This window comes from Humulus lupulus, chromosome 6, assembly GCF_963169125.1.
Source record: "Humulus lupulus chromosome 6, drHumLupu1.1, whole genome shotgun sequence".
NCBI lineage: Eukaryota > Viridiplantae > Streptophyta > Magnoliopsida > Rosales > Cannabaceae > Humulus > Humulus lupulus.
The window spans coordinates 21,872,995-21,900,980 of NC_084798.1; the positions used below are offsets into that span (position 1 = coordinate 21,872,995).

At 42.2% G+C, this 27,986-nt stretch overlaps 1 protein-coding gene across 2 annotated transcripts; it reads right to left on the reverse strand.

The window, feature by feature from the left end:
• Positions 1–21,808: 21,808 nt before the first annotated feature.
• On the reverse strand, positions 21,809–24,574 carry LOC133781858 (probable ribosome-binding factor A, chloroplastic). Of its 2 annotated transcripts, XM_062220961.1 has the most exons (4): positions 24,421–24,574; positions 23,967–24,327; positions 23,203–23,376; positions 21,809–22,096 (listed from the first exon to the last, which is right to left on the reverse strand). In XM_062220961.1, the coding sequence occupies exons 2-4, from the start codon at positions 24,321–24,323 to the stop codon at positions 21,950–21,952; spliced, it is 678 nt and encodes a 225-aa protein (XP_062076945.1). In that variant the 5' UTR covers positions 24,324–24,327; positions 24,421–24,574; the 3' UTR covers positions 21,809–21,949. The 2 variants fall into 2 exon arrangements, with proteins under 2 accessions (XP_062076945.1, XP_062076944.1); XM_062220960.1 differs by having other exon boundaries at positions 23,967–24,562.
• Positions 24,575–27,986: the final 3,412 nt, after the last annotated feature.

Here is a 27,986-nt window from a genome sequence, read left to right on the forward strand (position 1 = left end):
TCAATTGAATCTCTTGAATTTCTGTTATGACCTAATGCAATTTTAATTTCCTCTTCTTCAATCTTCTTCAATTCCATATAATCTGTTCTTATAGAGTGATTATTGATTGGCCATCTTTAGTCATATTCATATGTTTTTAAGTCAAAATCTGAGAAGTGAGATTTAATTATGCTTTGGTTATATTGGACATAATTCTAATTTAGAACGAAAGTATCTGAATTAATTGTGTAACTGTTATTAAGTTGTGGAATTTAATGCTACCTTTGTGGTTCAATTTACCATAGAAATATAGGAAATTGTCACCTAGGTTGAGTTTATAATTCATAGTATGATTATAGGTTGCTGTTTCAACTTGTTAATTGAATTAGGTAAAAAAAAAAGAAGAAGAATTCATACTTTGCATTAGGGAATAATAGGAAGGATAGTTGATGAGATTGAATATTCTAATTGTTTCTCAGTGATTAAATTAAAAGTCTTACTATTAGTTATTATTCTATTTAATTGTCGATTATTATTATTTCTGCACTTTATTGGTTCTTTTGCTGTATTTTACAAAAATCAAGAATTTTAAGTCATCAAATAGAACAAGAGATTAATTGACTGGTAATTGATAACTCAGTCCTTGAGGACGATACTTGGTTTTACCATTTTATTACGAGTTTGCGACTGTGTGCACTTGCATAGCAAAATTATCGCAACAGCCCTGACAGCTCAGGAGAAAGTGGCTCCACCCCCTCCTGCAATGAAGATGCCCCTGCCTCCTCCGCGAGCTCCCGATTCTGTTCGGGAAACGGAGGTGCCCCCCGGGACCTTGTCGACCACAACCCCCGAGGTGCGCGTTCCGGTGAATCCTCGGGCTTTGGAGAAGATCCCCGATGTCTTTCAGGGAACAGTCTACGAAACGGCGAGCTACACCGTGGACCATGATTACAATGTCGTCGAGAGGGACCTGCGGGCGATCGAGACAAGGAGCCCGGAGAACGTGATGGAGTCTTCACTGGGGATGGCTCTCACGGTAAGTTGGCCTTGCCATTTGCATTCCTTGCTCGTATGCATCACATGTTTGTTGTTTTGTTTTTTTTTTTCTCTCTAAGGCAGTTGCCTTATTATCTTTTGGTCTTGTAGGGTGCCTTGGCTCACTACCGGAGCATATCCCGATTTAGGGCCAGGCTCGAGGGCATGAGGGGCGAGCATCAGACTGCTCTAGCTGCCCTTAAGACTACCCAAAAGCAGGAACAGGATGCCAAGGATGCCCTGGCGACCGTGCAGGCTGAGCTGGACGCATCTCGACCTAAGCTGCAGGAGGCCGAGGCTACCAAGGCCGCGTTAGCTGCTGCGAGGATTGAGCTCGAGGAGGCCAGGGCCGCACTGGACGCCGCGAAAGCCGAGGCCGAGGAGGCCAAGGATGCATTGGTGACGGAGAGGGCATCTTCCAGCTCCTCCATGGAGGCTATGCTGTTCCACTGCTGGGTCTTCAACCCAGATGGTGACTTCTCCTTTCTGGGGGCGGATGCATGGGAGTCCTTCCTGGAGAAGTTCAAAGCTCGCCTTCAGCAAGAGGTGCCCTCCGAGACCGGGGAGACTTCCACAGCCGCCGAGCAAGAGGGCGAGGTGGTGACCTCATCGGAGCAGCCTGGCGGGGCGGGCTTCTCTTCAAACATATATATATATATATTTTGTAACTTTGTATTATGAGGTTTTCTAACCTCAAGACAATCGGTTTTATCAACTTTATTCTTAATTGGTTTACATCCTTTTGCCTCTATCTCATTTCTCTTTTAATACTCTTAGTTTCTGTTGGTGCTATGATTGACTTTTTGTGCTTTTCTAGGAAAAACCCGATAATCAATTTTGAACCAACTTCTAAGATAAGTCCTGGTTGTATCCTGGACATTAAATTAAAAACTTAGTTCGCGTTAATTTTTTATTAATATCTCGTGCTTTTTAAGAAAAACAACGATCAATCAATTTGAATTAACTTCTAAGTTTTAGGACCTGGTTATATCCAGGACGTTAATTTGAAAACTTAGTCTGCGTTAATTTTTTATTAATATCTCATGCTTTTTAAGAAAAACAACGATCAATCAATTTGAATTAACTTCTAAGTTTTAGGACCTGGTTACATCCAGGGCGTTAATTTGAAAACTTAGTTCGTGTTAATTCTTGATTAATATCTTGTGCTTTTTAATAAAAACACCGATCAATCAATTTAAATTAACTTCTAAGTTTTAGGATGACTCGGTTATATCCAGGATATGACTTAGTTCGCGGCAATCCTTTATCAATATCTTGTGCTTTTTAAGAAAAACAACGATCAATCGATTTGAATTAACTTCTAAGTCTTTAAGACCTGGTTACATCCAGGACGTTAATTTGAAAACTTAGTTCGCGTTAATTCTTGATTAATATCTTGTGCTTTTTAAGAAAAACATCGATCAATCAATTTGAATTAACTTCTAAGTTTTAGGATGACCCGGTTATATTCAGGATACGACTTAGTTCGCGTTAATCCTTTATCATTATCTCGTGCTTTTTAAGAAAAACAACGATCAATCGATTTGAATTAACTTCTAAGTCTTTAAGATAATCTGGTTGTATCCAGGCACCGTATGCCCCCCAAGTAATTAGGAAAGGGTCTTTCGTGGTTACTTGAGATTACATCCACAAATATACACAATAATGAAAAAATATTTAATTCTCATTGCTTAATAAACAAAAGATGGCATTTCTGATTAAGCCTTACAAGGGTATCACTGATAATATTTCTTCAGATGGATTGCGTTCCAAGTTCGTGGGACTGCTTCTCCATTAAGCCAAGCTAACTTCTATGTTCCTTCCTTTATGACCTCGATTATTTGATATGGCCCTTCCCAGTTCGGTCCCAATACTCCATCTTTGGGATCTTTACTGGCTAAGAAGATTTTCCTGAGGACCAGGTTGCCAATGCTAAAGGCACGTTTTCTGACCTTTGAATTGAAATAACGAGTAATCTTTTGCTGATAATGCGCGAGCTGGAGCTGTGAATCTTCTCGTCTTTTATCAATCAGGTCGAGGGACACGCAGACCAGTTCGTGATTGCGGTCCTGGTCATATGCCTGGACTTTATGCGAGGCTACCTTTACCTCGACAGGAAGGACCGCCTCACTCTCAAAAGCTAGGGAGAAAGGAGTATGACCTATCGGAGTTCGATGCGAGGTCCGGTATGCCCACAGTACCTGGGGGAGCTGTTCTGGCCAGACCCCCTTTGTAAAGCCCCAACTCCTGGGACCGTTACGGTGTGCCTTGTAAATAGTGCTAAACTAGCTAATCGAGACATTTGGCCAAAATCGTGATCTAAGTATGATTAGCGAGTTTAGCACTATTTACAAGGCACACCGTAACGGTCCCAGGAGTTGGGGTGTTACAACTTGGTATCAGAGCGAGCCAAGGTTTATGGTTCCTGAAGACAAGCTGGGCATGTACACTCATCATTGAAGATAGCTTCACTTAGGGAATGGTAATCATTTCTGTAGCTATGTGTATAGCTGTTTGAATAAAATGTGAATGCTTTACCTGTACATTGTATTAGGGAGCATGAGATTCTGATAGAGCTTGGCTCTTGACTATATGATTATATGCTCCGTGTATATCTATATGACTGTGATCATATGTTTGCCTGCTCCATGAATATATAATTGTGTTATTTGCATGCTGGGATTGGAGGCATGGTTTGAGTATTGGAAGAGCAGGGAATATGAGTAAAGTATGAATTCCATGGGCATGTTTGCAACACTACAAGTAGACTATGATTGTGGTGTGGTAAGATTTATCCCGTGGGGAAAGCCCTTGATATGGTTATTGTGACTAATGGGTCAAGTTATTGACTGCAGATTCAATCAGCAGGTTTATATTAAAGGCAGATTATGAGGCCTGGTGAAAGTTACACAGGGGCTGGGAGTTACAGCCAGGGTATTAGTTCTTCGTCTGCAACTCTGAATGTTCAGCAGACGCTTACGGATTTGCAATTAAGATTGCAGAGGCAGGAGGAAGAGATCAGGTACTTGAAGCAACAACGGAGTCTGCTGGGGAGTACCTCTTCCTTTGCTATGCCAGGGGTGGCATCAGTTTTAGCTCAGCCTAGGGTTGAGAATAGATGGGAATTTCTCTGTGGAAGATTCCTGAAGTTTTATCCTCCAATCTTTGAGGGAGGCCTAGATCCATTCAGAGCTGAGCAATGGATGGGCATGATCAGCTCCATTCTTGATAGTATGGGGCTGGTAGGTCATGATAGGGTGATCTGTGCTACATGTGTATTGCGGGATGATGCCCGGACATGGTGGGAAGTAGTATCCTAGACACGAGATACAGCTGTGATGGACTGGAAAGAGTTTAGGCAGCTGTTTAATGAGAAGTATTATTGTGATGTAGCTAAGACTGCCAAAATGAATGAGTTTCTGAATCTTGTACAGGGTGGTGCGTCAGTGACTGAATATGCTACTAAATTTGATGAGTTGGCCAAGTTTGCCTTAGACATGGTACCCACAGATATGGTTCGGAAGAAAAGGTTTCTTCAGGGGCTGAATCCTGGAATAGCTCAGGGCATTAGAGTTGCCCCAGTGCATGAAGTCTTTACCTATGCTCAGGTGGTAGAGAAGGGTCTTGCTGTTGAGAGCATCAGAGATGAGGAAAAGAGTGCCATGAGGCATGGAGCCCAGATAGTGGTACCTCCACTTATTGGAGCAAGTAAGAAGAAAAGCTGGCAGACTCGTCCAGTATGCACGCGGTGCAAGAGGCGGCATTTGGGGGAATGCCGAGCAAGGTCATGTTTTTCTTGTGGCATGGTTGGGCATTTCAAGAAGGATTGCCCAAGGCTAAGAGAACTTGAGCGAAAGGGGATAGGCAGCTCGAATCCAGCTCGAGTGTTTGTTCCAGGGCAGTCAGAATCTGAGACCGAGACTAGTTCGTCGGGGATGACAGGTCAGTCTTTTAGTTCTGAGTTGTGAATTATGTTGTTTGGCTTTGGTGCCATGTTGTTCTTTTGTTGGCATGTATACAGAGAAGGGTATATTGATGGTATATTTAGATCACATGGTTATGTTGTGATGGGAAAAGTAGCACGGTATTGGTAACTTAAGGGGTAAGTTGAGTTATGGCAAGGACTCATCGTTGGTTTAATGAGTAACTGGCTATGGTTGATCTAAGGTGTGGATCGGTTAAATAATTTTAGAACAGTTTTGAATAGCAAGGAAAGTATAGTAATTCTTGAGCTTGTTAGCGAAGAGTCTTGTGACAATTGGCATTATGCATGGATTCAATATATCTATGATACCGGATGTGAAGGCTGAAGTTTGTGCAGGGAGGTGCATGAAGCTCTTAGACAGTGTGGTGGGTACCACCTAGATTGTGTTAGTGAGATCAAGACAGACTGGACTAGTCTGTGAGTTTTGAATGTGTTCCCAAGTGATCTGCCAGGGCTCTTTTTATGAAAAGGGACTAGAATGGTGTTTAATTTAGTGCCAGAGAAGGAATCAGATGTAAACATTGTTTCGAGTGGCTCAGTGGGGTTGTAGGAATTAAAGAGTTAGTTGCTGGGTAAGATGGAAACTCTTTAAGGTGGATCTTGGATCTGGTTAAGACCAGTTAGAGATCAGAGTGAGAAAATTATGTAAGGGATTAAATTGGTATTAGATTAGAGCACTGTGAGTGCTGAGTATATCTTGAGAATTGGTTTATCGCCAAGTGTTTGTGAATCAGATGAATAATGCATTCAAGGGTGGATTTGAATGGGGTTTGTGATCGTCTTGGACGATGGTATAGTGGTGTTTTCTCTGTGGAGAATTGCCAAGAGTGAAGAGTGCCTTGGGGACATGAGTGTCCATGAATAGTAAAGATATTTCAGGTGCCTTGGGAAGGAAAGTGCTGGGTCGTTATAGACCATGATCAGTTTGAGGATTGTTATGACATCCTAGTGATAGAGAGAAGTGATTACCTATGCAACATGTTGATGAAAGAATTTGTCCAGAACTGGAGTAGAGTTTCCGATGGGCCAAGTGGCCAGTTTATTGTGTGAGATTATTATCTCAAGAAGGATAGAAAGGAAAGATAATTGAGTGAGCCACAGACGGGCAAGATTGAATAGAAAGCTTTAGCTGGTTTGGCTAAGGGTTGTGTAACGACAGACGTGGATTTATGGTGGTATAGAGATCGGACTTGGGATCCGATGGACAGTGAGATTAACTGGGAGATTTTGGATGAATCTCATGCTATTCTTTTATTCGTTTCATTCAGGCATCGTGAAAGGGTAACATGATATGGGAATTTTATAGTGATGGCCTGAGATGAATGGGCATGTATAAAGTTCTTAACCTGTTAGCAGGTCGAGACAGTGTGTCAGGAAACAGCAAGGCCATTACAGCCTTTGGGTATTTCATGGTGGAGAAAAATGTGTGAGCATCGCGATGGTTTTCGCGGTGGGATTCCCAGGTTGATGGATTGAAATGATTTGGCATTAAGTCATTTTGGACTGGTAGTCCAAGTGAGTCTAGTGTATCAGTAAGGACAGGTGAAAAGTATAACTGATCTATATTTGAATCTCCTTGTGAGAAGGATAGAGAGCCTTCGTGAACTCAAGGTCCATCTTATCAGATGAAGACTCTAATGTTACTTCCAGGTTATGGAAGGGTGAGAGACGGCGGTGAATAGATAGATGGAATTTTGTACAAATCGTTATTCTCGGGCTGATTATAATCAGAGGGAGAACTGTCCAGTGTTGAAAGGGTACCTTATGAGATAAGGTATGGTAGAACATGTTCATCACCTGTACATTGGAATGAGATGGGTGAGATGTTACATCTGGATCATGAGATGGTTCAGGGGACCATAGAGGTTACTAGAGGTTGGAGCAGGAATGCTCATTTCTCAGAATAAATGGAAAGTGATACTAAACTGAAAAGCAGGAACATGGAGTTCCAGGTAGGAAGTTATGTCTTCCTAAAGAATCACCATGGTAAGGGGTGATGAGTAAAGGAAAGTTGAGCCTAGATTGGTATGACAGTTTAAGTCCAGGATAGGACTGGTCAGATTATCTTTTGGTTGGACCATAGTTTGGGTTCCGATAGTTGTACATTGTTTTGTGCATTTCCATGCAGTGGACATGGGTTGAAAGAACTCATGAGTTGAGTTATGAGATTTTGAGGAACAAAGTATACCTTGATTTAAGGTATGTTGCAGAAACAGTGAGGTCGAGAGAATGACCTGGGAAACTGGAATTGGTTGTGTGGAATTCTTATCCCGGGCTGTTCAGATAAATTTCGAGGATGAAATTTCTGTAAGGAGGGGATAGTTGTAATGCCCCAAATTTCCTAATAAGGTTTAGGACCTTGATTAGGAGGCCGGGAGGGCCATAATTGATTTAATATGTTATAAAATGAATATATGCATGTTAATGTGAATTATATTATTATATGATGATAAATGCATGCGTATGGGAGTATTTAAAATGATAAGGGCATTTTGATAATTTGGCCTGTTGAGGGCATATTTGTAAATTTGGTGCATATTGTAATATGTGAATGAGATCTCATTATTATGGAGATATATTCGAGCTATGCGACATGAGACGGTCATATATAACGAGTTAGCGGTTTTGTCATAACGGGGTCAATTTTGGGGTAATAGAAATGTTTATTTGGTGATAGAGTGGGAATATTTGAGATCAGGGTGAAATTCTGGAAGTTTTGACTATAGTGTCCCCGGGGGTGTTTTCGGGATCCCGAGCACTAGGTTTTATTTAAGGTTACTTAAGCTTGAAGTAGCTTGACAAATAAGAACGTACGTTAGAAACTTTTCGTTCTCTCCCAAAACAGTCCGTTTTACCGTTTGAGCCTTTTTGAGGAAATCTTGAGTTCTAGGAGTCGGAATCAAGCGAGGGTTGAGGCATAGCGATCCTAGGAAAGATTAGAAGCTTCTTAACCGAAGGATTTGACGAGAAACAACCCAATCGAAGGTAATCTAAGTTTGAAGTTTTAAGTTTTTAAAGTTTTGAAGCTTAGAATTGGACTTTGTTAATTGTTGAGTTTTTGGTCGGTTTGAGCTTTGGGTTTTGAAGGTTTTGGAGTATTGGGAAGCTTGGGAACTTTGATTTGATGATTGGGGAATGTTTGGGTATGTTTTTGGAGGATTTGGAGTGTTTAAAATGCGTTTGGGAATGGCCCAGGGTTGGGGGCCGCGGCTCTGTTCTTGTAACGCTCCAACTCCAGGGACCGCTACAGTGCACATTGCAACCAGTGCTAATCGAGTCGTTTGGCCATAAACGTGTAACTAAGTATGATTAGCGGTTTAGGGGTTAAAAAATTTGGTTAAGATGTAACGTTTCACTAGAACGTTTAATGTATACATTGGGATCCCAAAAATATAATTTCAGAGTTTATTACAAAAGATTATTTACAACAAGCCGTACTAAGCGGCAAAACAGGGTTCAGCCCTAGTTCCACTTTCAAACCTCGCCCAAGTATTGGTCGAGCAGCTGCATATGTACACGTCATCACCTAAGCTCTCCAACTCAAGGATGGTCCAGCTTTCTTTTGCCTTTACCTGCACCACAAAGCACCCATGAGCCGAAGCCCAGCAAGAAAACTCATATGCTCATAAACAGTCATAACATGATTTCAAGTCATATCTGGCATGCCTAGCTATCATAGCTCTATTCAGCATGCAAATGAGTTCAAACAGATGCTGGGGTATCCAGGATAAGAAATCCTGGCCTTCTGATTGGAGGACTATTAAGTCAATCCTAATCAGATGAGTGACTGCCAAACAAGTCACTAACCAAATGGAAGAGTGGCTGCTAGGTTAGCCACTAGCCTTCAAGCGCTTATGATATTCATCAAATGAGTGTCGCAACACTTGAGGTTCTGATAAACCACGCTGAGTGACCGATAAGCGAGTCACTAATTCAAATGGAAGGGCGACTGTTGGGTAAGCCTCTAGCCTTCAATAGGTTCTGGTAACCATACTGAGTGACTGCCATGCAAGTCACTAATTCAAATGGAAGGGTGGCTGTTGGGTAAGCCTCTAACCTTCAATAGGTTCTGGTAAACCTTACTGAGTGACTGACAAGCACGTCACTAATTCAAATGGGAGAGTGGCTGCTGAGTAAGCCACTAGCCTCCAAGCGCTTATTTCATTCATCGACCCTCGGGGTCGGTCTGGCATTAATGCTCTTTGAGTCATTCAATGCTGATAGTCAAATAGACCTCATCTTTGATGGCTTGCGTGATACACGCTAAGACCATTCTGAATAATGAGTCAGTACAACGTGACTAGTGCCCAGTACCACTGCCGAACCTGACTAATGAGTCACAGCTTCACAGTTGATACTAGCACCTTTGCCAATTCTGACTAATTAGTCAGTACCATGCACAAGTAAGCAATGCTATCAATGTGTAACATATGCCAATTATCCAAGGACAGGGCATTCAGCATGCTTACTAAACAGTTGCTAGCATAATTATGATCATGCACAAACTCAGAGACTCAAGCTCTGACCAATCTCATACTCATCATTCATGGCATGCCCTAATCACATGTTTCTCGTGCATCACATGCATCACACTTAATCATCCAGCATGCCTTAACAATAATCATATGCAAATGGGCAAGATTGCCAAGTATTCATTATGCTATCAATGTTTACATTTAAACATTCAACATGCATCAATCATAACCATGCATGTCACATATGGGGTGCAGTTTTCTTACCTTTGGTCCAAGCACAGGTTACCAACAAATGAGCCACAAGCACGATCCTGATCCAAGCCTCTAGTGTTAACCTAGTCACAACCACAAATGGTGATCCAATGAGTTCAAGTTCTAAAACCAACCCTTGAACTAAAACTTAGCCTCCAAGACATCAATCCTCACTAATCCGGGTAGTAGGAATGATCCCGAGGCCCAAAACCATGTTTCCGGGGTCAAAACGAGCAAACGGGGTCAAAACAGGGCAAGGGCTGCGGCCCTAGCACCTTGGGCCGCGGCCCCCAGGGTTCTCTGAGGCTAGGGCCGCGGCGCCCTCCATCAAGGGCCGCGGCGCCCTCCATCAAGGGCCGCGGCGCCCAGCAAGGCCAAATCCTGGCACCTGCTTCTTCGAGCAAGGGCCGCGGCGCCCAAGAACAGGGCCGCGGCCCAACTTCGGGGCAGCCATTTTTCCTTCGTTTTAACCTTTTAAAACCTCCCGAAAACATGTCTAAACATTCCCAAATCATCAAATCAAAGTTCCCAAACTCCCCAATGGTCCAAAACCACCAAAACCCGAGGTTCAAACAACCTAAAAACTCAACGATTCACAAAGTCCAATTCAAGCTTAAAAACTTTTAAAAACTTAAAACTTAAACTTGAATTACCTCTGATTGAGTTGTTTCCAACTAAATCCTCCGGCTAATAAGCTTCTAATCTTCCTTAGGATTGCTATGCCTCGATCCTTGCTTGATTCCGAGTCCTAGAACTCAAGTTATCTTCAAGAACGTGATCGGGAGACGAAAAGGGAACTTTAGGGAGAGAGAACGTACAGAACGTTTCTTTTCTTTCTTAAAAGGTTACTTCAAGCTTAAGTAGCTTCCAATAAAACCTAATGCTCAGGGTCCCGAAAACACCCCCGGGGACATTATAGTCAAAACTTCCAGAATTTTCCCCTGGTCTTACTAACTCCCAATTTATCACCAAATATTAATTCCCATTACCCAATAACCCGGTAATGCTCTAAATACCCCTTGACTTACTCCAAGTCAAGCTTAAATCCCGTTGTGACTTTCCCACTAGCTTACCTCCTAGGATCGTCTTGTGCTGGGTAACCCTGGCATAACCAGATAATAACAAAGCACCACGCCCATTTCACATATATGCCAAAAATGCCCGAAATGGCCAAAATATGAAAATCACTCAATTAATCACAAATGGGTTCACATGCATATTTAATACACCTAAACATGCGTAATATCATTAAATAGCATGATAAAGCAATTATGGCCCTCCCAGCCTCCTAATCAAGGTCCTAAACCTTATTAGGAAATTTGGGGCATTACAGTTCTTGTGCGCCACGGCCCTAGTTCGAAGAAGCAGGTGTCAGGAATTTGTGCTTGCTGGGCGCCGCGGCCCTTGCCTCAAAGAACCCTGGGGGCCGCGGCCCAAGGTGCTAGGGCCGCAGCCCTTGCCCTGTTTTCACCCCGTTTGCTCGTTTTGACCTCGGGAACTTAGTTATGGGCCTCGGGAGTGTCCCTACTACTTGGATTAGTTTGGATTGATCTCTTGGGGGCTAGATATTGGTGTGGAACCTTTTATTATCATGTTATTAATGGTGTTCCATATATGGTTATGATTAGGTGACCGCTAAGGACTTAAAGGTTGATCGTTCTCAAGGATCGTTCTTATATTGGTACTAGCTCGAATCTGAGGTAAGAAAACTGCACCCTGTGTATATGTGACATGCATGGCTATTATGGATGCATGTTGATTGATTATTGAGCATGACATGCATGGCTATTATGATGCATGTTGATTGGCTATTGAGTATGACATGCATGGCTATGATTGATGCATGTTGGACGTTTAAATGTAAACATTGTTAGCATAATGAATGCTTGGCAAATCTTGCCCATTTGCATATGACTGTTGTTGAGGCATGCTGGATAATTAAGTGTGATGCATGTAATGCACGAGAAACATGTGATAGGGCATGCCATGAACGATGAATATGAGATTGGTCAGAGCTTGAGTCTCTGAGTTTGTGCATGATCATGACTGTGCTAGAAACTGTTTAGTAAGCATGCTGAATGCCCTATTCTTGGATAACTGGCATATGATACATATTGATAGCATTGCTTACTTGTGTATGGACTGAATACAGAATCGACAAAAGTGTTAGTATCAGTTGTGAGGCTGTGACTTATTTGTCAGGCTCGGCAGTGTTACTGGACACAGGTCAGGAAGCGCTGACTTACTTGTCAGAACGGCCTTAGCGTGAATCACGCAAGCCAACAGAGATTAGATCTAATCGATTACTAGCATTGAATGACTCAAGGAGCATTAATGCCTGACCGACCCTGAGGGTCGATGAATAAACAGAGCTTGAAGGCCAGTGGCTTACCTATCAGCCACTCTCTTGCTAGAAAACAGAGCTTGAAGGCCAGTGGCTTACCTATCAGCCACTCTCTTGCTAGAAAACAGAGCTTGGAGGCTGGTGGCTTACCTAACAGCCACTCTCCCGCTACAAAACAGAGCTTGGAGGCGGGTGGCTTACTTAACAGCCACTCTCCCGCTAGAATCATGTGATGTGCACCCATTGGTTTGAAAGCTTTATATTCAGTGTGATTATAATGATAATCATTTGATAATGTTTATGAAAAGTGTTATGTTTTCTTGCTGGGCTTCGGCTCACGGGTGCTATGTGGTGCAGGTAAAGGCAAGAGGAAGCTAGACCATCCTTGAGTTGGAGGGCTTAGGTGATGACGTGTACATATGCAGCTGCTCGTCCGTCACGGCCGAGGTTTAAAGTGGAACTAGGGTTGAACCCTGTTTTGCCGCTTAGAACGGCCTGTTGTAAATATTTTCTGTAATAAACTCTGAATTGTATTTTCGGGATCCCAATGTATATGTTAAACGTTCTAGTGAAACGTTATATCTTAACCAAAATGTTTAATCCCTAACTCGCTAATCATACTTAGATCACGATTTTGGCCAAATGTCTCGATTAACGAGTTTAGCACTATTTACAAGGCACACCGTAACGGTCCCAGGAGTTGGGGCGTTACACCCTTGGCTTCGTCCAGTCTTTTCTTAAGGCTCGCTTTTAGCGTCTTATTGACGGCCTCGACCTGCCCATTTGCCTGGGGATAGGCCACGGAGGAGAAGCTCTTTACAATGTCGTGCCTCTCACAGAATTCGGTGAAGAGGTTGCTGTCGAACTGCGTTCCATTGTCTGATATGATCTTTTTTGGCAGCCCGAACCGACAGATAATGCTTTTGACAACGAAGTCGAGGACTCTTTTTGAAGTGATTGTTGCCAAGGGTTCTGCCTCTGCCCACTTGGTGAAGTAGTCGATAGCCACCACTGCGTAACGGACCCCTCCCTTTCCAGTAGGGAGGGCACTAACCAAGTCGATTCCCCAGACCGCGAATGGCCACGGGGACGAGATCATCTTCAGCTCAACTGGTGGAGCTCGAGCAACTGTGGCAAATCGCTGGCACTTATCACATTTCTTGAGGTACGAGATCGAGTCCTTCGACAAAGTGGGCCAGTAGTATCCTTGCCTCAAGACCTTCAGGGCCAAGCTTTGCCCCCTAGTGTGATCTCCGCAAAAACCCTCATGCACTTCTTGTAAAATGGTCTTTGCTTCGCCTGGCAGAACACATCGTAAGAGGGGTAGAGAGTGCCCACGCCGGTATAGCATCCCATCTACCATTGTATACCTTGGAGCCTGGTAAAGTACCCGCCGTGCGTCATTACGCTCTTCAGGTAACTTTCCTTCGGTGAGATATTCGAAGATGGGGGTCATTCAGGTCGGTCTGGCGTCGATCATCTCGACCTCCGCCGAGACTTCTATGCTTGGTTTCTCCAAGAACTCTACCGGTACTAACCCCAAAGTGTCCGTCTCCTCGGAGGTAGCGAGCTTTGTGAGGGCGTCTGCGTTGGCATTCTGCTCCTGAGGTATCTGCTCGATTGAGCCCCATTCAAATGCAGACAACTCGACTTTTACCTTGGCCAAGTAAGCAGCCATCCTGGTTCCCCGTGCTTGGTATTCACCCAGCACTTGGTTTACCACAAGCTGGGAATCGCTGAAACACTGAACGGAGCTGGCCTTCAGCTCCTGGGCCACCCTTAGCCCGACCAGTAAAGCTTCGTATTCAGCCTCGTTTTGGATGCTTTGAACCCGAATCTCAACACCGAGTGGAATCTATGTCCTTCTGAGGATATCAAAATGATTCCAGCCCCGGAGCCATTCTCATTAGATGAGCCTCTATGAAGACCTTCCATGACGCCTGGACCGAGGTGACCTGGGGTGAATCTTCCACAGGATCTTCTCGGAATCCTGTGCATTCTGCCACAAAATCAGCCAGGGCTTGGCTTTTTATTGCAGTTCGCGGAGTGTACAAAATCTCGAACTGGCTGAGCTCAATAGCCCACTTCAACAGACGTCCCGATGCTTCAGGTTTTTGCAAAACCTACCTTAACGGTTGATCGGTTATGACATGTATTGAGTGGGACTGGAAATACGGCCTGACCTTTCGGGAGGTCGTGATAAGACAGAATGCCATCTTCTCCATCAACAGGTATTGGGACTCAGCCCCGAGAAGCCTCTTGCTGATGTAATAGACTGGCTTTTGAACCCGGTCTTCTTCTTGGACCAATATGGCACTAGCTGCATCTTCTATGACAGCTAGGTAAAGGGAAAGAGGCTCTCCTGCCGTTGGTTTGGACAATATGAGCGGCTCGGCTAGATGTGCTTTCAGGTCAAGGAAGGCACGTTCGCACTTCTCTGTCCATTTGAACTTCTTATTCCCCCGGAGCAGGTTGTAGAATGGCAGGCACTTGTCGGTGGATTTAGAAATAAATCGATTGAGGGCCACCACCCTTCCTGTTAGGCCTTGAACGTCCTTTCGCGACCGAGGTGAGGGCAGCTCGAGCAACGACCTGATCTTATCGGGGTTCGCCTCGATTCCTCTGGTGTTGACAATGAAACCCATGAATTTTCCAGATGCAACCCCGAAAGTGCACTATTGCGGGTTAAGCCTCATGTCGTATTCTCTCAGTATCTTGAAGCATTCTCCTAGGTCGGAAACATGGTTATCAGCAGCCTTCGACTTGACCAGCATGTCATCGACGTACACCTCCATGTTCTTCCCGATCTGGTTGGCAAACATCTTGTTCACCAATCTCTGGTATGTAGCCCCGGCGTTCTTCAGCCTGAACGACATGACCTTGTAACAATAGACATTAGTTGGGGTCATGAAGCTAGTGTGCTCCTGGTCCGCTGGGTTCATGTCGATCTGATTATAGCCCGAGTATGCATCCATAAAGGACATGAGCTCGTGCCCCGCCGTGGCGTCTACCAATTGGTCGATCCTTGGCAAGGGAAAACAGTCTTTGGGGCAAGCTTTGTTCAGATCGGAGAAGTCGATGCAGGTCCGCCATTTCCCGTTGGGCTTCGGGACCAACACAGGATTAGCGACCCAGGTCGGGAACTTATCTTCGCGGATAAAGCCGCACTTTTTGAGCCGGGCTACTTCCTCTTCTAGGGCTTCAGCTCGGGTTGTTCCGAGGCGCCTCTATTTCTAGGATTTCGCTGGCACGCTCTCATCCAAATGGAGGGTGTGCATGATGACACTCGGGCTGATTCCCACCATGTCCTCATGAGACCATGCGAACACGTCCAGGTTCTCCCGCAGGAACTTGATCAACTCCACCTTCCTTTCGTCACAGAGGTTTTTTCCAAGCTTAACCATCCGCGAGGGATTCTGTGGATCGATATTTACCTCCTCAAGCTCTTCAATAGCTTGGAGCTCGGACTTATCCTCGCCTATCCTGGGGTCGATATCATCACTTAAGACGATATCTTCCCCTCCGACACTCTGATATTTTTCAATCTCAGGATTAGGCAAAGGTTCCTGAGATTCCTCGTTTCCACTCTGGACGGTCATCGTTAACTGCCCGAGTATTACTTTTCCCTTCATGGAAATGTTGTAGCATTCCCTGGCAGCAAGTTGATCGCCACGGACCGTGCATATCCCCGTGGAAGAGGAGAACTTCAGCGCGAGGTGGCGGATGGAGGTAACGGCTTCAAACGCTATAAGCGTTGGTCGACCCAAAATGGCATTGTACGCAGCGGGACAATCGATGACCACAAACTCGAGGAGTTTCGAGACTGTCCGAGGTCCCTCTCCCAAGGTGATCACCAGTTCGATCGTTCCTATTGCCGCCGATCCTTCTCCAGAGAATCCATAAAGCGTCATGGAGGTTGCCTTCATCTTGGTGACAGATAAACCCATCTTCTCCAGCGTGGACCGGAATAGTAAGTTTACTGAGCTTCCATTATCGACCAGCATTCTCCTAACCCTCCGATTAGTGAGCTGCACTGCTACGACTAGAGGGTCGTTATGAGGGAACTGGATGTGGCTGACATCTTCTTCAGTAAATATGATTTGTTGCCTTTCCAATCGCCGCTACTTTGGTAGATGCTGCTCGGGGACAAACTCCACTCCATTATGAGCTTTAAGTTCGTTGACGTATCTCTTTTGGGCACCTCTGCTCGTGCCAGCCAAATGAGGATCTCCAGAGATCGTGGAGATCTCTCCTCCTATCACGGGAGGAGGGATGTCCTGATCTACCCGAGACCCGGGCTGACTGACCGAGACTTCCGGAGCTGGATGGCCTGCGGGAACTCTATTCCGCGCATACTGAGCCAAAGGTCCGGCTCTGATGAGAGTTTCGATCTCATCCTTCAGGTGCCTGTAGTCATCGGTATTGTGTCCAATGTCGTTGTGGAACCGACAGAACCTGGAAAGATCTCGCTTTCCCTTCTGGTGCTTTAACGGTTTCGGCTTCTTCCAGGGGAGGCGAGCAGAATTTGCTGGGAAGATGTTCTCCCTAGAGTGGGTGAGCTCCGTATAAGTCGCGTAGACCGGCTTAAATTTTTCTACAGATTTGTTCTTCTTTGGGCCGTGCTGGTTGCCCTCGCTGCTCCCCTTTCTCTTGCCTCCACCAAACTGGTTATTCTGCGCAACGGTCTGGGTCGCTGTCACGACCTCCGTTCCCACTCCAGCGGGCTGTTTAGGGACCTGGCAGGTTCCTGCGGCTGAGGCTTGCGCCTCCTCCAGGTTGATCCATCCCTGGGCCCTATTTAGGAATTCATTTACGAAGCTGAATTCCTTCCTTTGTATTTCATTCCAGAGTCCCCCCCCCCCCCCCTGACGAGGATTCCCGTTCTCAAAGCCATGGGCTTGGAGCTGTCATCTGCGTCTCTGGCCCGAGCAGCGACGTTCGTGAATCTGCTCAGGTAAGCCTTCAGAGGCTCGTCGGGTTGCTGCCTTACGTTTGCCAGGGTGTCGGCCTTGACGCGGGCAGCCTGGGAAGCTTAGAATGCTCTCTTGAACTCAGTAGAGAAAGTTTTCCACGAGCTGATTGACTATTTTTTACTCTGTTTGAACCACTGTCTGGCCGGCCCAGTCAAGGTGGAGGGAAATATTAAACACCTCAGCTCGGGGCCAATGTTTTGGGCCATCATCAAGGTGTTGAACATACCCAGATGATCTGACAGATCCCCGTCTCCGTTGAATTTGGACAAGTGAGGCATACGGAATCCAGGTGGATACGTCGTTGCTGCTATGCTGGGGGCGAAGAGCTCAAGTTCGTCCCCTGAATCATATTCGTCTTTTTCTTTTTCTGACAGGAGCTTCCTCATCAACTCCTCCATCTGAGCCAAGCGCTCAAGGGTTTTGTCCTGATTTCCTTGGTTGTTCCGGGGCTGTTCAACAGCCCCGGATCCATTGTACACGTTTGGCGGGTTATTGTCCCTCCTATCTTGAGATAGGTTATATGGGACATTCCCGCTGTCTCGTACCTCGAACAGGTCTTCCCTTTGGCGAGCACGGCTGCCGTTTCCCGCCGGGTCTCCTCTTTGAGAGTTTAGATGGTCTCGGAGGTCGTCCCTCGGGGCAGCTTGAGGACTTTGCGCCAAGCTCAAGCATTGGTGCAGGTCTCCACCAGAAAGGTCACTTCGACGGCTTCCAGTCCAATAGCTCCCATTTTAGAAGCTTGGAGCCCGCCTCTGGGGATGAGGATTCGGGACTTCTCTGGGCGCCCTGCTATGATGGGAAGGCCCTGCGGAAGGTGGATTCCTCCTACTGCTCCCATGAGCTGGAATATCTCGGACTGGCTGAGGAGGAGACAGATATCTTATCGGTAAAGGAGGATGCCTGACCGGGGATGCAATCCTGGTCCCGTCAGGGCGGATTAGGTTAGGTCGGAGCCGCTCAGCTCTACCAACCTCCGGATCCTGCGCTCGGCGGTCTGAGCGGGGTGCAGGATGGCTGGCTGGGACGGGCTGTCGCTGTGAGCTCTCCCCGGATCTCCTTTGCGAATTCCCTCGAGCCCTCCTGAGCGCACTCGAGGGTGGAAGTGAGCTGGGAGTTGAAGTTCGGACCGATCGGCTGTACTGTTGTTCGGCCCTAGGTAGTTCTTCAAAGGTGGTCTCCTGGTGGTGCGATGTGGGAGTAGAGTTGGACGTCGGGAGTCTGGCCGACCGGCTAGGCCTGGATCGATTACCCCGACGGGACTTATGAGTCTCGCCTTGCCTCTTTCCGACGTTATCGTCGGTTGTAAGAGGGGGTAGTCGTACCAAAACCTCTTGAATCTGCTGGTTAGCTTTCTCCAGCTGACTCCTCAGCTGTGCATTCTCCATTTATACCGCCGTGTAGAAATCTGGGTTCAGATTAGGTAGCCGGGGAGCCGAACTTCCAGTGTCATCTTGGTCTATTGGCTGCTTGCCCGACCGCTGTTGAACCTCAGGGTTCTGATCATCGGAGATGGCGGCATGATGGGCCTCCTGCCCATCACGTTGGTCCGCCTCGTTACCATGTCTTGAGCGAGTGACCACCATGGTTGGGTATTTGCGATAGCACCAATCTAACAAGCTCTCAATGAAAGCACCAAACTATTGACGCGGTTCTTCGCCAATAGGTAATTAATAGAATAAGAGAATGGGATTAGTGCTAAGTAACGAACCGTAACAGACAAATGATCTTAAAATAAAATGGTGATACAAATACTTTTTTAGGTGGTTCAAATGTTAAAATCCTTCTACTCCGCCAGCCAATATTATTGCTATTTTTCTGGTATTCTTTACAGGGTATTTCTTTACACAATAGAATCCAACCCTTTGCAACTCCCAGGGTCTCCATATTTATAGGAGAGGGCACCTGGGGGTTGGCAAGGGGGGCCATCCCGTGACCTTCTTACCCATCATGTCACTTCTGTGACATTCATGATTAATTTCTAAAACCTGACAAATGAAGTGTGGTCTAATCAATAGGTAAGGGGATAATGGGCCGCATAGCCCAACCCAGCCGTGGGTGTCTGAACACGCACGTTTATGCTGCGTGTCCGAAAATTCAGGGATATATCAGATACGTGATGTCTGATATATGCACGTTTACATTGCGTGGTTTACTATATAAGGGGTCACTGCTGCCAACTCAAGCTCGTACCTCGAGCTGGATGTCTTCTTAGCCCGCGGTGTCCATACTTCTGACCTGACTCCCTAGTAACTTTAGTAAGCCTTTGGTTACCTCGAGCTAAAGAGGTGGGACCTGGTAACTGTAGCTCCGGGTACATGGCATTCACGTGGCTGATATATAATTATGGCATACCTAAGTTCGCTAATAGCCCGTGGAGAATTAAGGCGTACAAACTCCTAAGCCTAATTTTGATGAACAAAAAATTAAATATAAATTGATTTCGATGAACAAAAAATTGAATATAACAATATAATTGTTAGGCAAAATAGTCATGATTTTATTCTGAGTTGTTAGTTTGGTTAATTATTTGTAATTTTAATTTAAAAAAATTTAATCAAAATCAAATTTTTGGTCTATTTGAAGATTTTTACAAAATGATAGGATAAATCACAAAGTACAAATGAATATACATTTTCAAGACCTCTCAATGGAGGTTTTAATTGAGATTTTGCACTAAATCAGCCCTCGCCACATGCATTTAGTCGGCCATTCATGTTATTTCTTTCCAATTGTTGATCAAGAATGTATGTCCACAATATTTGAATGATAGTCGCATGTTGAGCAAATTTTGAAAGAAAAAAAAAAAATTGTTCTAAACACACGTTTTTGTTTTTTCACTTCTCACTCCTTTTAAATTACATCTTCCACAAAATAAAAAATTGAAAAAACTTATTTACACTATTTTAAAATTTTAATAAGTACAAACTTACTGTTTAAAAAACACTCTTCCCACTCTTCTACAATATCATTTATGTTTGGTCTACTTTTTTTTAATTATATGTTGTCATTTTTTACATCCATATTTTACTGGTGTAAAGTAGTTTTTATAGTTTAAAATTCTATATGGATATTTATATTAATTTACACAAAGTTATATTTGTAAATAATTAATTATTTATAAAAAAAAAAAGCCAAAAGAGGAAGAAAAAAACAATGTATTAATAGAAACAACATTTTATTAATGTTTTTTAAGCTAGACTAATTAAGATTAAATTTAAAAACTGTTTATTATGTTACATCATATTTGGTAAAAACCCATATATTTATTGAATTTTAACTACTTTTTAATTAAAAAAAACATACTAAAAAGAAAAGTTATATTAAAAATAAAACGAATATTTAATTAACTATATTATAATTTTTCAAATTTTAAGTAATCTTAATTTAAATTAATAATATACCTAACACACAATAAAATCAAATATATACCAATTTTATACAATAGAGTGATGTTGGCTAGGCTTCCAAAGTCGCGGTTTTTATTTTTTAACCAAGAATCTACTTTGGAGGTTGGTTGGATTTACTCTATAAAAGAATTTTTTACTAAGCAACAAATACAATATGAACTTCTCCAAAAAGTGTTTTTAAAAAGTTAAAAGCTAGGCCTACCAAGGCCGTCAACAAATATGAACTTCTACAAAAAGTGCTTTTAAAAAGCTAAAAACTAGGCCTACCAAGACCGTCAACAAATATGAACACTTCTACAAAAAGTGCTTTCAAAAAGCTAAAAGCTAAAAGCTAGGCCTACCAGGGCCGTCAACAAATATGAACTTCTCCAAAAAAGTACTTTTAAAAAGCTAAAAGCTAAGCCTACCAGGGTTGTCAACAAATATGAACTTCTCCAAAAAAGTGCTTTTAAAAAACTAAAAACTAAGCCTACCAAGGCCATCAACAAATATGAACTTCTCCAAAAAGTGCTTTTAAAAAGCTAAAAGCTACGCCTACCAGGGCGTCAACAAATATAGTCTTCTAGTACTACATATCAGATGCTCTAAACAAATTCTTCAAAAGCTAAGAAATTAAGTTAAAAGTGAACTATTAACAATGGTTCTTCTTGAGTACTAAGTAGCCCAAGTTTGAAATTTTACTCACCTGTCTAATTCAGAATGATCAGAACAAAGAATGTCATTAAGAAAAAAAATTAAATGGGTTCCTTCCTCGCATTGAGAATTAGAAGTCAAATACCAGTTAATCATAGTTGAAACAAACGGCTAATTCATAGCATAAGTTGCTTCATACTATTGCAGTTGACTCCCTTCATTTGTTACTACTTGCTACTAGGCACCAATTAGCTAAGAGAAACTAGGTTGAAGAACCCTTGGCCATTTTATAAAAAAGAAACTAAAAAAACAAACAAACAATTATATGCTGAACTTAGAATCGATTGAAACTATTTTAAAGCAATAACTAATCTATCCTTATGGAGCTCAATACAATAACTATACTGGAGATATTCTGTTTTTGTTTATCAATATATGTTCTTCCTAAATGATCCCAATGTTAGCACTGCTCAATTGAAAACAATGAGAAAAACGCCTTCAGAGGGAATTCTTTCTTTTCTTTATCCATATATAAATATTTGTGTTTTTACTATTAGAGAGCATCAGAAGGGAATTAAAAAAAAATTATTGCACTAAAAGTGATGTTAAAATATACAACAAAGGTAAAACAAATACATATTAACATTTATTATGATGATTAAAAACCAAGATAAGGCTCTCAGTTATTTCCATGATCTATTACTAGAGAAGAGAAGAGGGCAGCAAAAAATAAATAACCGAATCTATTGATCAGAAATGAAAAATATCAAGCTTGTAATCTCACTGTGATTCTTACAACTAACCTGTGGCAAGCGAAGCTATGCCTCAATTTAACAAGTAAAATGGTAATCAACCTTGAGAAAAAATTACTTTATGTAAATAATATCTTCATCAGGATCATCACTCCGCCAATCTCTGCCATCTTCAGGTGCATCAGATGATTCTATTTCCTCATCATCTTCACTTTCTGTAGTCTTCTTTTCGTTTTTTATCTTATCTAAAATTGCTATCACCTGAAACAATCAACTTTAACTGATTAGCGTAGCACTAAAAAGCGGTCAAATCTTAACTAATCAACCAAGTAACTAAACCAAAGTATGCTCACTTAATAAACATTTATACATAATTCTTTCTAAAGTAACTATAGCCAAGCCAATCATTTACCATAAACTAACTAATTAAAAAGAATAGATGAAGTTTAGGCAACTTTAAATAGTTCAATAAAAAAATCGCAGAATCACAGCCAGCAAGTACCAGATCTTTAAACGAAATTTCTCATACAAAATGACGAGGGAGCAAGGGAAGTGGGATGGAATAACAGCAACATCTAAAAGAGAATTTTACAAAGCTCTTACAGCATATAGCAACTTTCTCTTGAGAAAACAACACATTTTCTTGTATGAAAGGTTGTGGGAGCAAGGGCAGTCAAATAAAATGACAGAAATTTCTTTAAGAGAATTTTAAAAACCTGTTACACGAAAAAGAATTTTCTCTTATAAGAAAATGATAATAATACAAAGAAATTGGCAGGCGATACCTAACTCTTGGACAATAAGGATTAAATCAATTTATTTTCTGTACCCCTGCAAAACCAACTTAGCAAAAAAATACTAACAGAAGTCCATATGAAATGAAGACCCTAATAATTAGATTTTGCAAAAAAGCAAAAAATTATTGGTAAGGGATTTAAACATTCCAGGTATTTAAAGTTTACATTCTTAGCAGTAAGTCAGAGGGAACAACCACAGACAAACCTAACAAAAATGTGAACAAACTCGTGAACATGAGTCTGCTTCTAATGTTCTGTATCTAAGATTTTTTCTAATAAACAATACAGGTAGTTTGTGCAAGTCAATCTAAAAGAGTACACTAAAAAGGATTTTTTCACTTCCAGTATCATCCTACAAACAAATTATCATAACAGTCTTGTCAACCTCTACATAAAAGCATTTGGTTCAAATTTATAGCAACCTTGATGAAATTATGAGTGACCTAAAACAATTTGTCTTAAGTTCAAAATTAAACATGTACTTTAAATTCAAGAACATGAATCATGATAAGCTCTCTAGTTGAAGTTGTACCATATAGTCACAACAAGAAAGATATGATTATAACTCACCCTGCTTCCTCTTTCTAAAGACTCATCTTCTATGAAGCGAATTTCAGGAGTTAATCGCAACTTCATACGCCTTCCCAACTCACCACGAACATATTTAGCTTTCGACTTTAACCCAGCAAGGGCAACCTCCTTCCCTCTTTCATCACCAAAAACAGATACATATACTTTAACCACCTACATACATTTAAAGGGAAAATGATCACATAAATGGACGACCTCCAATTTATATATTTATATATATATATATACACACACACATACAATTTCTTTTTTCTGCATGATTAACTCCAACATCATCAACGATTACTGAACAACAGTTCAATCCAACTCCAAACATCTGCTCAGCTTCTCTAGTCAAAACAAGGTACCTCCAATTTCACTGACTAGCTCAACATTTCTCTAATATGAGCACTCAAAAAAAAAAAGTTCATATTTCTACATATCAATTATCAAACATACTTCAAAACCCAAATTGGAACAATACTGGTCCTTAAACCACCATGTTTGCCCCCTTCTTTCAAACTCACCAAAGTCCAAAACTTCCAATAATCACTTTTAGCTTAGATAATCCATTTAAAATCAGTAAACATACTTGCTCCTAGTCCCATTTATGTTGAAACTATTCTAGTAGAGCAATGACCTAACTATAAACCTAAATTACCTATCAACCCACAAATCCGACTAAATTTCAACAAAAGGAAAAAAGAGACAACCTGATAAATTTTTAACTGAAAACAAAGAAAACCCACCAAAGAAAAAGGTACCTGCAAGTCAGAGGAAACTTCAACATCGCTAATAGTGGTGAGAGAAGAGAGATAACGGTCAGCTCCCAAAGCAGCTTCAGGTAAAATGGCGTACTGTAAGGTGGTGTCCGTGAGGAGCATATCAGAGAGTTCCCTTCTAATCTGCTTAGCCACCATTGCCACTCGCCGTGGCTTCGCCATGCACCTTATCGTTAAAGACCGCGAACTGAGGCGAACCCCATGACTCGTGGGGTTACTCCACGCCGTTGAACTTAAGGATAACGATAATGACGAAGATGAAGACGGTGGTGATGACGGAGTGTGACGACGATACTGGGAGGGCGAGAGCGGTGGACAGTGGAGAACCAGGTGTGACATTGCTCTAAACTCTCAAAAAAATTCACCTTTTTTCCGATTTCCTAAATGACAGAAATTAAAACATAATCCGAAAAATAATGGATTTTGAGAAACTCACCAGGAGCAGGGCCTGGTTTTGGGTTGAAATTTGGAGTGGAAAGTGATGAAAAGGGAGGGCTCCTCAGTCCTCAGTTCTCAGTTGTGCTGGTTCGACACCCCAATTAGTTATCTTGTTACTCCCACCCACAAAACGTTAGCGGTTAAACTGTTCTTTCAAAATTATCTTTGCTTTCTTTCATCTTCAGCCAAATAATTTTTTTTTTAATTTTCTGGACAAAAGACCAATGATCATTGATAAAAAATCATTTAGTGCAAAGGTTTATAATTTCAGCCAAATAATTATGGAAATAGATTATAATTATTAAAAAAAGAATATTAATTCCAATATAATAGTAGAAAAGTAATTGGAATGGCAATATTTTAAATTGTAATCAATAAAAGAAACTTAATAAAAATTAATTTATTTTTATTTCATTCAATTCCATAATTACTAAAATGTAATCTGATTTTTTGTAAAATAAAAATGTAATGTGAATTAAAATAAATTTATAGAATTATACATAATCATTTTTTTTGTATTATATTATTTATTAATACACAGAAAAATAAGAATTAAAATTATTTTATCTCGTTCACCTATTATGTAACGTAATCAAAATAGTTAAATTGGTTGAATAGCTTTTTTTATATATAAAAAAATATAAATATAAAGTAGGTTTGATTTTAAATTAAAAAACAGTAAGATAAAAATAAAAACAAATAGAAGCCTTGGTAATAGATTATTTGGGTGATTGGAGAAGAAATATTCTTATTTATTTTTTTCCTTACCTGGTCAAATTCTCTCATTCCTCATTTTTGCAAGCATATGAAATAAAATAAAGAACTTGCAAAAGAATGGAGAATAGCAATGCAGTAAGAAATGAGTTTATTTTAGTAAGAACCAAACTTGGTTGCTTAGTAACCTGAAGTCAATTGACAAAGGTGCTACATATGAGAAGCCAAGGAGATTCAAAGCAAGGCTTGTGGCTAAAAGATTTAACCACTGAAGGGAATTGATTAGGGAAATTTGACTTTTTATGCTTAATGGTGTGGTGTAATTCAAAATAATGCTAGGCATTTTTATCATTACAAAATAATGCCAAAAGTTTTGCTAGTACCCAAAATGTCCTTGTCACAATTCCCCCTTTTGATTCTCCTTCTCTCTCTCAAACTCTCCCCCCGACCGACCAACTAACCAGAACCCAAACCTGTCGCAGCCCCCGTCAAAACCCCGCGCTGCTACCCGTTGTCTTGCCTCTCTCCGTCATCCAAAACCCACTGTTCGAGTTTCTCCATACCCAAAACAAAGGTAAGCTCTTATTTTTTATTACATTAAATTTGTGTTTGTAGTGTTCTATTTTAGGATTGTTTATGTCTGGTTTTCGGTTTGAATCTGGTTTGTTTTGGGTATGGATTAGTGTGGGTATGTTGAGAGTGAAGTCTAGGATTTTTGTGGGTCTGGTAAGGTTGCTCGATGGTGGTTCGATGCATGCTCTATAAGGGTTCGATATGTTAAGCCGTTAAGGGTTCCAAGTTTAGGTTCGATGGGGGTTCGATAGGGTAGGCCTTAGGGGTTCGATGCATGCTCGATAGGTTAAGCCGTTAAGAGTTCCAAGTTTAGGTTCGATGCTCGATGGGGGTTCGATGCATGCTTGATGGGTTGGGTATTTGTTGGGTTCAATAGGGTAGGGCCATTATGGGTTCCAGGTTTAAACCTAAGAAATTAGATGCATGCTCGATGGGGGTTCGATGCATGCTTGATGGATTGGGTCTTATGTTGGGTTCGATGCATGCTCTAGGGGTTTCGATGGTTGCATGTATGTTTATTGATGGATTTTTCACGCGACTTTGTTTAACTGTATTATTTTTATCTTTTGCAGATGCCGAAGTTTCTTTTACCCTTGACAGATCACTTTCCTGGACGAGTCACATATAGGGGCAATAGTTACTTTAAAACAATCAATGACAAGTTTGAGGAGCTTGGGTTGATAGAAAGGGTGAAGGAATCCTCTTTCAAACAATTTTTCATGGCTGAGAAGTTAGACTTCTCTGCATCTCTCATACATCAATTAATGTTGCACAAGATCCAGTGCATCAAAGAGAATGAGTTACATTTACATTTGGGATCTAGACCCTGTAGATTTGGTAGAGGCGAGTTTGCTTTGGTTACGGGGTTGAACTTCAGTTCCGGGCCATCTGAGACTGATTTGAAGAAAGACTTGACTAGTGACCGCTTAATCAATGAGTACTTTAATGATGAAGAAATAGTGAAGATAATGCATTTGGAGGCTGCTTTAAAAAACTGCACTGTAGTTGAAGATTTTTACAAGTTGGGCATATGTTTCTTTGTTGAGGGGGTTTTACTTGCACGAGATGGCAAGTTAAATGTCTGGATAAATTCGCTGAAGATGGTGGAGGACACTGAGTACTTCCTTACCCATAGGAGAAGGTGTCTTTTAACAAGCTTATGGATTCATGTAAAAAAGACATGCATCATCAGAAGATGAACTATGAGAAGAAGAAGGAAGTTAAGGGGAAACAGAAAGAAGCAAAATACAGTTTGTATGGTTATGTCCCTGCATTGCAGTATTGGGCATACGAAGTCATCCAGCAGTTTGCACGTGAGTATGGTATTAACCATGGAAACCAGTTTCCGAGGATGCTCAGTTGGTCGAGCAATAAGGAGCGTCCTATTTCGAAGGCCTACCTTGCACCGATGTTCAAGAATACGAGTGTAAGTTCTGCTATATTATGTCAAAATAGAGTATTCTTTGGTGGTTTCAAACTAACTTAATGCTTTGTATTTGATGCAGTTGATTGTGTTGTCCATGTTGAAGCCCCAGCCTTCGGAGATAGATTATTATAGCGCTCTGACGGAGGGTGATGCTCCCTTGTATCCCAGGTTGGGCCAAGAAGAAGAGGTAGAAACTCCCACTGATTTTGAGAAGGTGGCGGAGATAGCTGCTGAGGTTGCGAAAGCAGCCAATATTTTTGTTGATGGCCCTGATGATGAGGATACCCCAGTCCCCATCGGCCCCAGCCCCATCGGTACACCTCAGTCCTGATCAACCTGATTTACGGGAGGTGTTGGAGCGAGTCGAGAGTCGTCAGGATATCAGGTTGATCAGGACTGGGGTGTACTGATGGGGCTGGGGCCGAGGGTGTGGGGTCGATGGGGACTGGGGTGTCCTCATCATCAAGGCCATCAACAAAAATATTGGCTGTCTTCGCAACCTCAGCAGCTATCTTCGCCACCTTCTCAAAATCAGTGGGAGTTTCTACCTCTTCTTCTTGTCCCAACCCGAGATACAAGGGAGCATCACCCTCCGTCAGAGCGCTATAATAATCTATCTCCGAAGGCCAGGGCTTCAACATAGACAACACAATCAACTGCATCAAATACAAAGCATTAAGTTAGTTTGAAACCACCAAAGAATACTCTATTTTGACATAATATAGCAGAACTTACACTCGTATTCTTGAACATCGGTGCAAGGTAGGCCTTCGAAATAGGACGCTCCTTATTGCTCGACCAACTGAGCATCCTCGGAAACTGGTTTCCATGGTTAATACCATACTCACGTG

Excerpts from the sequence above, each read along its gene's own strand:
- LOC133781858 (XM_062220961.1), bottom strand. The coding sequence starts at position 24,323 with ATGTCACACCTGGTTCTCCACTGTCCACCGCTCTCGCCCTCCCAGTAT. Across the intron at positions 23,377-23,966 it reads AAGTTTCCTCTGACTTGCAG|GTGGTTAAAGTATATGTATC; the intron begins GTACCTTTTTCT and ends AAATGTATGTAG. Across the intron at positions 22,097-23,202 it reads CTTTAGAAAGAGGAAGCAGG|GTGATAGCAATTTTAGATAA; the intron begins GTGAGTTATAAT and ends TGATTGTTTCAG.